Here is a 15,114-nt window from a genome sequence, read left to right on the forward strand (position 1 = left end):
GACAAATTAGGGGGGGTAGGGGTTTCCATAGATAATACTAACGCACCAGAGGTCACCCCTTTAGACTAGAGGAACATCACATTCATTTGAAGCAGTGTGAAGGCATTGAGATTGTGAAATGCCCTGCAGCGCAGAAAAAATGAGGATTAAGAATCTAAGGAAGTAATAGAATCAGGAATGGAACATGTAAAGGCAATATCGACAGCAAACTGAGAAGCAGACAAAAAAAAACACTTGGGGGCACACTGAGGCTCATTTATCAACACTGGGCAAATTTGCCCATGGGCAGTTACCTATAGCAACTAATCAGTGATTAACTTTTTAAAGCCAGCTGCAAGTAGTACAATGAATGCAGCAATGTGATTGGTTGCCATGGGTTACTGCCCATGGGCAAATTTGCCCAGTGTTGATAAATGACCCCTACTGTGCCTGAAATGTTTAGGCCTACACTGAGCAAATTTGCCCCTGGGCAGTAACCCACAGCAACCAATCAGATGATTGCTTTCAGCGTTCAACCTGCAGCTGAAAAAAAACTAATCACTGATTGGTTGCTATGGGTTACATAAAACACTGGGGGCTGGATACTTCAACTGTCATTAAATGCTGGGGGGGTGGGCACACTGTCCCTGTCATTAAACGCAGGGGCCTCACTGTGTCTGTCATAAAAGACTTGAACACAGATGGGCCATTCAGTTTCTTTCCGGTATGGATCTATTCAATGACATAATTACATAGAAGTGCAGCATTACTTGGCCCTATGTAAGTTTCATTTAAAGCACCATTTACATCAGTTTTCTGCCTTACTATCCAAACCTTGTCCTTCCATCGACTTGAATTTCAGTAAATTATTTAACATTTTTAAAATGTTAAAAAACATTATTAAAACATTACTAGCAACAGTAGTGCCCACCAGGCAGTCGTTTATGCACACAGGGCATTTCTTTTGATATATTTGAAGTGTCAAACAAGCAAAATCCATGATTGGCCAAAGGGCACTGCATTCACTAGTAAATGTTTAGCTCAAATCAGAGCGCCAGTTTGCTTGGTATTCAATCAGTTCAGAAAGTCACACAAACGTGGATGGGCTGCTTTGTTTTCCAAATTCATTGGTGGGTCATATAATAGAAGGTCTTCATCTTCAATAGAAGAACTCTGGTCGGTGTTTACAAAGTTAGGTATGTTGAACTTTGCAAGACCATGAATATCTTCTTCTACCTTAGAATTCCTAATGGTTTGCTGGATGATAATTCCACTGTCCGTGGCTATGTTCCTGTTCTTTATTCTCTCTGGCTGCTCAACTTCATTTATGTAGCAATGGAAGAGAGACCTTGATTCCTCTGTTATATTGCGAGAGAAAATTCTGTCAGTGTCCGCTTCAGTGGGCCTTCCAAAGTCAGCGACAAAGCTGTCCATTCTGAATTGTTTTTCTAGTGAATCAACAGTTCTACAAAGAAGAAAAAAAGAACATATCAGCTGCAGTCACACATTAATATAACTGAAATGCTAACAGCTATATAACATATTGCACAAGGTAGTGGGAAGTGTGTAACGCTATGGGTTACAGTAAAAAGTACATATAGAATGATGGAAACCCTCCATAGATCTATCCCATTGCAGCTCCCAAATCAGTCACCATGTTATTACCGTATGTTACAATATGCTTTTGGCTCCTAATTTAGTAACAAAACACATTGACAAATTAAAATCACATGCAGTCATATGATATGAGTGGCTGTCCCACCAAAACTGAGTTGTATGTGATTTTTAATCTCACAAATGCAACAGGGAAATAAATGTCGTGAGACCTCTGTATATTCATGGTAGAGAAATGCAATTCAAGACAAAAACATCACTTGCCACCATTAAGCTTGCGATAAGTGATTAGCTGATCAAATTACAGGTAATAACTCAAATGAAGATTTATGGGTTAATTCTTATATTGTTAGTTTGACGTAGCAGGGACCTCTCCTGTGTCTCATAACACTCAGCACTTAAAGGAATTGTTCAGTGTAAAAATAAAAACTGGGTAAATAGATAGGCTGTGCAAAATAAAAAAAATGTTTTCAATAAAGTTAGTTAGCCAAAAATGTAATGTATAAAGGCTGGAGTGACTGAATGTCTAACATAATAGCCAGAACACTGCTTCCTGATTATCAGCTCTATTGGTTAAAACTGATTGGTTACCAGGCAGTAACCAATCAGTGAATTGAGGGGGGTCACATGGGTCATATCTGTTGCTTTTAAATCTGAACTTAATGCTGAGGATCAATTGCCAACTCACTGAACAGTTATATCCTATGTGGCCCCCCTTCAAGGCGCTGACTAACTCAGATTTAGAGAGCTAAAAAGCAGGAAGTTGGGTTCAGTTCTGTTATGTTAGACATTCAGTCACTCCAGCCTTTATAGATTACATTTTTGGCTGACTAACTATATTAGAAACATTTTTTATTTTAGAAATACTATCTATTTACCCAGTTTTTATTTTTACACTGAACCTTTAATTTTTTTCATTTTGTATATGCTTAAATATTTGTTACAGGTTTGTTCCCTTAATTTGTACAGCGCAATACAAGTAAAGATATTCATATAAACGTGTTCGATAGAACATTGGACTTACTCTTGGTGAGGGGCTCCTGTCTTGGCCAACAAAGTCAAAACAAAGAACATGAATATGACGAAGACCGCAAGCCCAACCCAGAATCCAATCACAATCGAGTCTGCAAGTCAAGAAATATTTGTTAGTTTGCATCCAAAACATTTTTTTTATTCTGTTAGCTGTATATATATATATATATATATACACAGTGTCGGACTGGCCCCACATGGATACCAGGAAAACTCCCAGTGGGCCCAGGTGTCAGTGGGCCCTCGTGCTGCTAAACATTTGGCTTATTTCATGGCCATTTCCTATTTCTTTGAGAACAAAGAGGCTAAATAGATGGAATAATAGATTATAGTTTTATAGTATGTAAAGAATAGAGACTAGGAGAATAGAGGTTGAGTCAGAAGAAGGATAATAGTACTGAAAATGGGCCCCTGGTCTATGGTTTTTGGGTGGACCCCTGGTGTCCCAGTCCGACACTATATATATATATATATATATATATATATATATATATATATATATATATATATATATATATATATATATATATATATATAAATAACAAACAAGGGAAAGTTGTGCTCACCACTATTTTTTAAAACCATTAGGCGGGGGTGCAATGAGGCTGTGACCACAAAATACATATAGTCAAATACAAGAGGTCCTCTGCACTCAACCCATTATCAATATATTTAAGACAGCGACATTTTGTGCATACTGCTTCTAAAAAATGCCTTACCCTTTAAACAAAACAGGGATTGTTTGTCCATATATTGCAATATATTTAAGCTGGCCAACTACGTCAAAGTCATCCCATATCTGGCCAGTCCTATGCTCAATTTTATCTGATTCATTAAGAATTCTATTGCTTCATTATACATTTTACAAAGGGACTAGGTTTTACCTGCAACTTACTTGCTGCTTTCAAAGTAAACCCCCATACTTGGCTGCCCTTTTATTAGACACCAGTGGGATCACCTGACTATAGCTGGGAAGGGTGGGAGCTACAACATGGAGCTGGTCACTGCTCCTGTATAACTATAACAAACAAGGGAAAGTTGTGCTCACCACTATTTTTTAAATATATTGCAATATATGGACAAACAATCCCTGTTTTGTTTAAAGGGTAAGGCATTTTTTAGTAGCAGTATGCACAAAATGTCGCTGTCTTAAATATATTGATAATGGGTTGAGTGCAGAGGACTCTTGTATTTGAATATATATATATATACTGCTCAAGCAACAAGTCCTTGTAATATTTAAAACATATTTCCAAATGTTCAAAGTATTAGACCTTAAATGTTGTAAGTGGTTATAAACATTTGACTTTTTCTTCTTTTATAAAAAATGATAAACACTGGCTTCTTGACTAGATAATTGTAGCAAAAAGTAAAAGACTCAGCATTAATCTGTCAAAACAGCAAATGCAAGAACAACACCTACATACCAGTGAGTACAGACTGGAACCTTCAGTTTTTAATGAAATAATGCACATTCATGAGGCATCTTCTGAACACCAATCGAATATGAGTCCATTGACATGGGATGAACAGCTATCAGAGCTTAGTGGTGATGTATGGTGTATTCCAACACTAAAATGTACACACCCTATAAATATGATCCTTTATCTATTATTCTAAATTAAATTGGAGGGTTTACAGCAACCAAAAATGTATAAAAATGGAAGTAGCTAGAGGCAACAATGTGTCTGAAATCTTTAATAGATAACTTACACTGCGTAATGATCATTTCTGGTGCGTTGTATTATTGTATATTCATTACTGAAATCAACCTGCATGCCCTTCAATTTCGAGGAATCCAACAATTACCTAGCAACAGTTATCAGTATCCACTAAGCTATATGTATATATAAACTACATTTTGTGCAATGAAATCTTTGAATCTTTAATAAATTGCTTTAATATGGAAAACACATTTCATCTATAGAAAAATGTAATTTAATCATTTAAATAAGGCGTCGCATGGATTAAAATGAATTCTCCCTACTGAAGGACATCGGTTGATAAGGATTTCAGTTGGTAATACCAAATTTTATAAGGTAGCACTTTGATAACATTTACAAACATTTACAAATTCACTAGAGAAAGCTTTGCTTTAAATGAGGGTAATTTACATAAAAATAAAGTGCATATCAGATTGTGCAATTCTCTGCTATCATGCTACATTACCCAAGATGCAGTTCTCAGGAAGAATTGGCTGAGAAAAGTAATTCATCTTCTTACACTGGAATATACTGGACTGTAGCTGCATTAAAGTTTCATTAACTGCCTTGGAAAACAACTTGGAGCTATTTGATTGCCTGCTGGGAAAATGCTGCTTAATACACAGGGGTCTTTGAGTAAACGTAATGTTCCTGTTGGTCCTTTCATGAACTGTGATGATTTATTTTACTCTACCCTATAGTAAGGACATGTCTGTCTACTGTAATGATCCTAGCAAACTAGTAGAGTTGCTCCAGGAGTAGCTATGCCTGTGGTACCATTAGTGTTTTTGTTTTATTCTGTGCCACCATTAAATCAATATGCTGCCATTTTATACCCTGATGGCCTCTACTATGGGGATAATGATAGAACAGTAGGGCAATAGGGAGTGAAAAACTTTGCCAATAAACATATACTTAACAATGCTGCAAAATCGGTTTAAGAGGACTGTGTAGTCCATGTAGGGAACAGCAAATGACAAAGAGATGCGTTCAGTATCAATTACAGTATATTTACAAATAACTTTAAAATAATGAAACATTTTAAGGGTCCACAAAAGTCTGAAACATTTCCAGTTATTTATTGGCTCAGAAAGATTTGGTCTGTTTGAGCTGTGAAACAGCTCAAAAGGGGCTTTGTGCTATACCTTTTAATGCCTCAATATAATCCACTTCTGTTACATTTCTCATCTAATATTAGTGCTGCCCACATGCTGCAGGTGAGGACCATACTTTCATCAGCTGATACTGAACTTCCTGTAGATAAAAGTTTAATAGGCACGTGGAGAATGCGTTGTGCAAAAGCAGATTGGCAAGGAAAGGAACGATAATGATCCTACCTGTGATTTTGATTATGGGCAGGCCATGCACAAAGATCATTTTTTTCGTAGTTTTTTTGAGCTCCCTCTGTCTGTGACGTGTAGAATGCTTGCTAGTGTGCTTTTCTACTATTCCCTTATCAGGAATGTGGGCTCAGTTAGGAAACAATTCTTTAATGTATTTAAAGGACTGGGAATTTATTTAAAGGACCAAAAATGTAAAATGTTTTAAGTAATTATATATATATATATATATATTTATTTTTTTTTATTTTTTTACTGTTGCCCTAAAAACAAATATAGTGTGGACAACAAGCTGCTGTGTAGCCACGGAGGCTGTTAAAATAGGGGTAAATTCTACAGAGCTAAACTGCTATCTGCTATGCAACCGGATCCTTTTACAGCTTAAATGTCTGTCCCAATAGTTATACCGTAGAATAGATTATTTAAATAAAACATTTTAGTGTTTCTAAAGCAAACATGGCAATATAACCAGTGCAAGTTAATAGTACATCATCTTTAACTGTCCCGTAAGTCGTATTTCAATCTGACCAATTATATAAGAAATTTATTTTTTTAAATTTCACAGGTTTAACCATTTAATCTGCAGCACCCATTTTGCTTCACCTTGATTCCATTTGCACTTAATACATACTGTTATCTGCACAGAACAATCGGCCCATTCCTTTTTCTTTATTCTGCTACTGATGCTGTTTCATACATTTTGCAATCAAAAGCCTGTCAGTAAATTCCTTTTCCAGTCATTTGGTTTGTAATCTTATCCTTTTTAAATCCCTTTCACGTATCAATACTCTCTGCTGCTTTCTGTATTCCTGTATTCTAACACTCACTGCAACAGATTACAAATATTGTTCCCTTACTTCCTCTTCAGCTGGTTTAGGATTTGATCATGTCATAAAATAAACACATTTGTGTATTCTTGCATTAACTGTCAGTTCAGTCAGTTGGAAATTCTGGCTTATGTGGAGTCTGCTTTCTGATTAATATGCCCTGTATGTGCCCTTTTTGGTGCCATCCCTCTCCACACTACTATAAAGAAATATGGGAATTCTGGACAGTAACTGTGGCGTTCAACCACTCCACAGACTCACAATAAAATGCCCCTGTAAAAGGTTGGGCGGAAGATTCCAAACATAATTACACAAACACGCTGCTCCTCCATCTTGAGTGTGGATACGGTTTTTACTTATGACTTCTCCAAAATACAATAATGATAAGTATGAAGACTATATGCTTTCCCTACACTATTTAACCATGGGAAGGTTCTCACAGTGGAGCACTACTTCTTGGAACGGCACTTCCAACATAAAGTACTCCTACCCACTGCTTTCATATAATGATTTACCTGCAGGGTACAACAGGTGCACAGAACTTTCTGTCCACCCTCTTTGTGGTAGAGGTATGGGAGCTGTTATCCAGAATGCTCAGGTCCTGGGGTTTTCCGGATAATGGATCATTCTGTAATTTGGATTGTTATACCCTACTAGAAAATCATTTTAACATTAAATAAATTCAATAGGCTGGTTTTGACTCCAATAAGGATTAATTATGTAACACTCCTAATTATGCAATAAATATAATCAGCAACTCACCACAACAAAGAGCCGAGATTTCTACAGAGTTGCAGGGACTGTAACATAACTACATTTCTCAGCATGCAGCAGAGCTCAGGACCCTGCATGGGCCTTGGGCAGGGATCAGCAACCTTTACTATCACAAGTTTTAATCTTTTTTTAATTTTAACTGTTACACCAACAGAATACAGCAAACATAAGTGCAGTGTGTATGTGTAGGCCTACTTTGAAATAAATGAAACACTGAATAGGCCTATTAAATGCTACTGTTCTCATCTGTTTAATGTGACTTCTGTTTCTGAAGCTCCATGCTGATCTTTCCTCTCTTGTCTTGAGTGTGTGACCTCGGTAAGGACCATGGTGAATCATCTTGCTGCGGCTTGGTCTTGCCTGTCACTCCTGGGACGTCTATACAGTCCTCGCACCTGCTGGCGGCTTCTGAGTGTGCGACTTTGGTAAGCTAACCATTAGCTTATCACGGTTGCACACTCAAGAAGCCACCAGCAGGTGCGAGGGCTGTATAGACGACGTGACAGGCAAAGCCACAAGACCGAGCCGCAGCAAGCAGGATGAAGAGCCGCATGAGGCTCCGGAGCCGCGGGTTGCCTACCCCTGGCCTTGGGGCTACCAATCATAAGGGCGCAAACTGCTTTGGTGGAAGGACTGCCCTCTGACTTTGGGGTAAAGGAGAGATCTGTGGGACAGCAAGGAACTTCTGACTGCTGTTTGTCTCCTGCTTTGGGGAGAGAGATCCGCCAGAGAGAGAGAAAGCCAACTGCAGAGATCCTGAACCCAGGGAAGCTGTCTGGCTGTTTGCTGAGAAAGTCCCAGGCTGGAAGGCTGCTCAGAGGTCCAGGTGATTACACTGCTGGAGGACAGAGCTGCCCGCATCATCTCAATATCTGCTCATATCTGCTACTAAAGTGATCCATTGAATTAGGAGCACAAACTGTGAGTAAACTGTCAACACCATATCCTATGGGAGAGCTGTGTAATTATTAACCCATAGGAGGTAACCTAGCTGTTGCCAAACTATACCCTCTGCTAAGTGAGTCTTCACCAGGAAGGATTGAGATTCTCACTAAGTGGTGGGAGTTATACAGCTGACCAGCAAACTAAAGAAACAGCCACTGATTTGGAGAGGATTAATTCACAAGGGCCCAACTTGCACAAATCATTTGGGACTATGACAGGGGAGTTCATACAGCATTACAGTTGCTTTATACAGTATATGATAGTGTTAAACTGCTATTGTTTTATAATATGCTGTTTGTTTAATATTGCTGGTTATATTCAGATCCCTGCCATTAGCTTCTCTTAAATAATAAGGGATCTTCTTGTTTAAACACCATTTACCTTGTTGTGGTTAATCTGGGAAAGATACGGGGTGTCACTGAGTGTGCTGGAGTTACCTATTCATACATATTAGCTTCACCCAAGGGTGTGCTACAATTATATCTTATTTTGGACAAAATACATGGTACACGTATGGGATCAGAGTGTCCTCACAAATTTCAAAGGATGCTCTGTTGCCAGGGAGCTGGATCTTGGACACATGATGGTCGGGAGCCAATTGGGGAGCTTCACACTGGTGAGAGAAGTGTACAGGTATCGGATCCATTATTCGGAAACCCGTTAACCCAAAAGCTCCAAATTATGGGAATGCTGTCTCCCATAGACTCCATTGTAAGCAAACAATTCTAATATTTAACAATTATTTCCTGTAATAATAAAACAGTACCTTGTTCTGGACCAAATTGAGATATAATTAATCCTTACTGGAAGCAAAGCAATTCTACTGAGATTATTTAATGTTCAAATTTTTTTTAGTAGATTTAAGGTATGGTGATCCAAATTATGGAAAGATCAATTATCCCAGGTCCTGTGCTTTCTGGATAACAGGTCCCATACCATTACAATGGATTCAAACATCAGAAAAGAGGACACTGCAATTCACAGCAAGCTGTAACAAGTAAAAATATATTTTAGCATAGTGGAGTTTGTCATCCAGCAAAACTTTTCTCCTTTATAAGTGTATACAGTATGTGCCTCTTCTCCAGAGAAAACAAACCCAGCTTTCATAGGCTTTACTTGTAGTTTAGTTGTTCCTTTGATTTTAACAGTTTAATTTCATGTCTCTGCACTTTTTATAGCTCAGTAATATCATTCGTATGTACTGTTACCCAAAGCTGCACCTTATGCTCCCTTAAAAGGGATACACACATAGTAATAACTATGCTTTCATCCCTCAGGTTAATGCTACCTTCTATGCATGACAGTGCCTTTATTAGCTTTTAGTAGACACTGGCTAATACCCACGATAACCTTCAAATCCTTCTCAGTTAATGGGGTAGTTCATTACGTTCAGTAAGTATTATGTAGACAGAGATATTTAGAGACAATGTGCAATTGGTGCTTTATTTTTATTATTTGGGTTTTTTTTGGTATTTCAGCAGCTATCTGGATGCTAGGGTTCAATTTACCATAGCAACCATGCATTGGCATGAATGAGAGACTGGAATATGGACAGGATATTTGGCATGAATAGGATAGGGATTAAATAGAATAGTAATAGCAATAAAAAAAATGTTTATTTATAAGTATTATTTGTATGAGACTGCCTTTAAAGGAGACATATTATATGATACACATTGCACTCTTTAAATATAGAAAGAAAGTGCTGAAAAGATTAGTGCTGGTCTTTCTTGACCTGCACCCAACCCCAGGCTACCGCCTTCACTCTATTTATAAGCCCGTGCCAACCCGCTGATGATGTCACAAAGGGGCGTGGCAATTGCACCCCTATAAAAATGAAAGTCATTAGCTGGCAGTGTAAGGTGACCCACAAAAGGTCGGACTGGGGGGCCTAGCTGCTGTCGCAGGGCCCCCCTCCAACCCGCATGCGCGTGCAAGCAAGCACATGCACTGATTTTGCCACGACCTGCCCAAACAAGGGAGGTCGCGGCAGGAATAACATTTGTAGGGTGCGGATCTGGGCCTACTGGGCTTACAAGAGCCTGGGGCCCACCAGGTTTTTTCCCGGTGTCCCGCCGGCCCAGTCCGACCCTGGTGACCCAAACCTGCCTGCGACCCACAAAGGAAATGCTGAGGTCGGCCCGAACCCACCTCAGGTAAGGCGGCCCACATATCACTGCTGTGCAGGGGAGACGGTAGCACTCAGCACATGACCTGAAAGGGAACTGAAGCCTGTCCTTGCTTATATGACTGCAGGGCTGTGATTGGCTGTCCCCCTCCTACTATGGTGATGGGAGGAACCGTGACGACACGACCACCCCTCTTTTGAATTATGGACAGCAACTGTAGCAGATCTACAGGGAGCCCTAATAAAGGGGCCATGTTTGAAGATAATATAAATTTTTAGGCCAAAGTAAAACCAGCACCTTTTATTATTCATTATTGCCTATTAGATTAGGGGGTATCACTAATCCTATATGTCTCCTTAAACTGGATGTTGGCAAAACAATCCGATTGCCTTCATACATTTTTTTAGTAGCCTTGCAGCATGGTGTTCCACATTATTGAAAGAGCCTTTACATGGAAGGTGAACAACTGATCACAGTTTTACATAATATGTATGAAGAAATATAGAGAATTCTAAAGGGTTCACAAAGCACCACTATAAATAGGTGTTCATAATTATGATAATAACAGCAAATGACTACATATATTGGAAAAAACTTACAAAGTATGGACCTGGAATAAAACATTTCTGTTTTGTATTTGCTACTTTGCTAAACCTCTCTCTGTGGCTCTAAGAATATTGCATCTGGCACAATAACAGATCATGTCACCTGATAATTGCCAACAGCTTTTCCTTGTCACCCAGTGAGTAAAGCATCTGAAGAGTTCTCATTGATACTGTCCTAGATTTGCAGGAATAAGAATAAAGATGAAATATGGAAGGAAATGGTGCTTGTAGTGTAAGGATATGCTTGCTAACTGAGGAAGCCTTTATACAGTATGTTGTGTATCAATAAAGTCTTAACCAAACCTGTTATCCAGAAAGCTCCGAATTACAGAAAGTCTGTCTCTATTATAATCAAATAATCCAGATTTATCAAATTGATTTCCTTTTTCCCTGTATATAAAACATTACCTTGTACTTGATCCAAACCAAGATATAATTAATCCTTACTGGAAACAAAACCAGCCTATTGGGTTTATTTAATATTTACATGATTTTCTAGTACACTTAGGGGCAGATTTACTAAGAGTCGAGTTCGAATTTCGAAGTCATTTTTTGAATACTTCGACCATCGAATAGGATAATACGACTTCGAATTTACTTTGACTTTGATTCGAAGTAAAAATCGTTCGATTAATTGACCATTCGATAATTGAAAAAACGTTGACTTCAATACTTCGCCAACGTAAACCTGCTGAAGTGCTATGTTAGCCTATGGGGACCTTCCAGAGCAATTTTCTACGTTTTTTATTATCGAAGGAAAATCGTACGATCGTACGACAAAATCTTTCGAATCGTACGATTCAAAGTATGATCATACAATAGTACTACGATCGGAATACGATTGTATGATGAATAAAATACTTCAAATTCGAATGTCGGAGGGTTCTATTCGATGGTCGAATTTCGAAGTATTTTCCACTTCGAAATTCAACCCTTGATAAATCTGCCCCTTAATGTATGAAGATCTAAATTAGACAAAGATCCATTTTCCGGAAACCCCCAGGTCCCGAACATTCTGTATAACAGGTCCCTTACTGTACCTGTATATAAATCCACATATCCGTTTTATATTGCTGCTAAGAAGTAAATTGTTATTGTTTTATAATTGTTTTAAAAAACTGAAAAAAAAGCATTTGTTCTTTGGAAAGAGCAAAGAGCAAAAATTACACAGAAAAGCTTGAAATGAATTTAGGGGCCGGAAGAAAAGATTTTAGCAGGGTGGGTCCCGCACATCGCTAGATCGGTGCAGTGCTCATTGACTTCGATAGGACCTCTACTGCTTTTACTTGCTGGAGTTTTGTATTCGTTTTTCGCAGTTTTTACGTTTCATAAATCTCACATTTTTATGTTTTAGAGAAATAAAAAAAAAAGCAGAAATGTTTAGAGAAAAAAATTTGATACGTGAAAAAAATGTAAATTCAAATGTTAGTTAATAGGCCCCAAAATGTAGTGTAAAATGCAGTGGCAGTCTGTGCTGGTTTTAACGCTGCCTTTTTTTTCATACACCTTTTTTGCAGCAGAATTTTTAAATTGCCTACGTATTTGCATACGTATTTACAACTAGATGTGGTTTTACACAGCCGTGAAACGGTGATGTTTGGTATAATTGAACACCTTTTCTTATCTACCTTTAAAAATCCTGTTGGTATGAACATTTTAATTTTGGAAATTTGAAAGGTGTGTAATTGTAACTCATGGCATACGCATCAGTGAAAGTGCCCTGTTCCACAGAGAAGTGAAAACAATTATAGAAAAGCAGGTTATTTGTGATTTGTGCTGCCAGCTGTGAGGAGTACTGCGCACAGGGACAAGCACAAATAATAGAAAACCTGCTTGTTTTGTGTGCATAGGAAAACACAGCTGAAATGCCTTGCATTGCTTTTGTTTTAAATGAATATTCATGCATTCGACACATAATTTATGCACAATGTGGCATCAGTCATACAAAAACACAATTTATGATTGTGTGTACAAATGAGCTTTATTTCACAAGAGAACCACATACTGTACAACTTGAATATACAGGTATGGGATCCAGAATCCTTTATCCAGAAAGCTCTGAATTATGGTCTCCCATAGACTCCATTTTATCCAAATAGTCCAAACTTTTGAAAATGATTTCCTTTTTCACTGTAATAATACTGTAACATGTACTTGATCCAAACTAAGATATAATTAATCCTTTGTGAAAGCAAAATCAGTCTATTGTATGAATTTAATGTTTAAATGATTTTCTAGTAGATTTAAGGTATGAAGATCCAAATTACAGAAAGATTTGTTATCTGGAAAGCCACAGGTCCTGAGTATTCTGGATAACAGGTGCCATACCTGTTTTTGCATTTGTATGTGTGTGTGTGTCTGTGGTTTAACTACTTAATAACACTAATATATTGTTTTGAATACCCCAATAATTTATTAAATACACAAAAAAGGAAGATTGTATCTCCCATATGTATCCTGCTTATTCTCTGCATGTGGCAATCATCATAACGTCTCCTTACATTGCATTAGCAAGTCTGCTTTAAATAGAAGTGCCACAGACAATCATGTAGAGTGTATATGCCTGTACATCTCTCTTGAGCGTAACTAGGAATAAACATCATAACATGTTTCTTTTTAATATGCCAATCTTTAAATATGCTATTTAGTTTATTGCTACCAAAGAGCTGCCTCACATAAAGTTACACATATATGAAAATATCCTTATTGACCTCACATCTAGATAATGAGGAATACATTCAAGAAAACCATTACTAGAGAAAATAAATGGCCGGCAACTCACTTGGCCTAGCACATCCTGTTTGGGTAGGAAAAAAAAATTGCAAAAAAATTTAAAAATCATTGATCTTCCCCAAAGCTCAACTATAAGCAGTCTGTTCAAATGAATGCAAATACATGATGATGTTTCTCCCATAAAGGTGCTGTATTAAACCAAAGCATTGCCAATAAACAATAGGAAAGCTCTGGCAGTAGTTACTGCACATTACCTTTTATTGGGTAGAGGGTACACAATATATTTTGGTCAGTGTTCAAGTTCCCATCAAGTGAACAAGAACCATTTAACATCCCTTTTTGAAGGCCACTGGTGACAGTGTATAAAAAACTTTACATACACAATACCAAAGAAATTGTTGTATACCATACATACTGTATAAACCCATGGTCCCATGCTAAATCCACATGATGTATGTATCTATTCATTCACTTTTGTTACAATTTAACAACAAGTGATTAAATACATATACAGGTATGGCAGTGATCCCCAACCAGTAGCTCGTGAGCAACACTCTCTCCAACCCCTTGGATGTTGCTCTCAGTGTCCTCAAAGCAGGTGCTTATTTTTGAATTCCAGGCTTGAAAGCAAGTTTTAATTGCATAAAATTAAGTATAGTGCCAAGTAGAGCCTCTTGTAGGCTTCCAGCCTGCATAGGGGCTACCAAATAGCCAATTACAGCCAGTGGAGTGATTACAGCCCTTATTTGGCACCCCAAGGGAAATTTTTATGCTTATGTTGCCCCCCAACTCTTTTTACATTTGAATGTGGCTCACGGTTAAAAAAAGTTTGGGGACCCCTGAGGTATGGGATCCGTTATCGGACAACCCATAGACACAATTTTAATTAAACTATTGACATTTTTTAAAATGATTAACTTTTTCTCTGTAATAATAAAACAGTACCATGTAATTGATACCAGTTAAGATATAATGAATCCTTATTACAGGAAAAATAATCCTATTGTGTTTATTTAGGGGCAGATTTATCAAGGATTAAATTGAAAATTTTAAATTTTAGTGTAATTCGACTAGGGAATAGTCCAAATTCGACTTTATTACAGTAAATTAGCAAATCGAATTTTGAAATGTATCATGTACTGTCGCTTTATGAATTGGAATTCGACTATTTGCCATCTAAAGCCTACCAAATTGGTATTTTAGCCTATGGGGGACCTCCTAGAATCAATTTGTCGTTTGGAGGACCTTTGAAAAAAAATAATCAAATTCGATCGAATAATATTTGAGTTTGCATGTGGATCCTATTCACCCAAATTTAAAAAAAAAAATCAAAATGTTGTAGTAAATTTCGATTGGTTGGGTTTTTTTTCGAATTTCAAGTTTATGGGAGTTTTTAGAAACTCTCATAAACTCGAAATTAGACCCTTGATAAA

At 37.6% G+C, this 15,114-nt stretch overlaps 1 protein-coding gene across 2 annotated transcripts in view; it reads right to left on the reverse strand.

The window, feature by feature from the left end:
• Positions 1-358: 358 nt before the first annotated feature.
• The window catches only part of LOC108716886 (melanocortin-2 receptor accessory protein 2), a 45,387-nt gene continuing 30,631 nt past the window's right edge, over positions 359-15,114 (reverse strand). The window contains exons 2-3 of one of the 2 annotated variants that reach the window (XM_041563039.1): positions 2,618-2,717; positions 359-1,444 (exon numbers count right to left, since the gene is read on the reverse strand). In XM_041563039.1, coding sequence (XP_041418973.1) covers positions 1,054-1,444; positions 2,618-2,717 — 491 coding nt within the window. In that variant the 3' untranslated portion in view covers positions 359-1,053. The remainder of the gene's footprint in view (positions 1,445-2,617; positions 2,718-15,114) is intronic. The other variant, XM_018263423.2, reaches the window with a different exon arrangement.

The sequence above is a fragment of the Xenopus laevis genome, chromosome 5L, assembly GCF_017654675.1.
Source record: "Xenopus laevis strain J_2021 chromosome 5L, Xenopus_laevis_v10.1, whole genome shotgun sequence".
NCBI classification, from domain to species: domain Eukaryota; kingdom Metazoa; phylum Chordata; class Amphibia; order Anura; family Pipidae; genus Xenopus; species Xenopus laevis.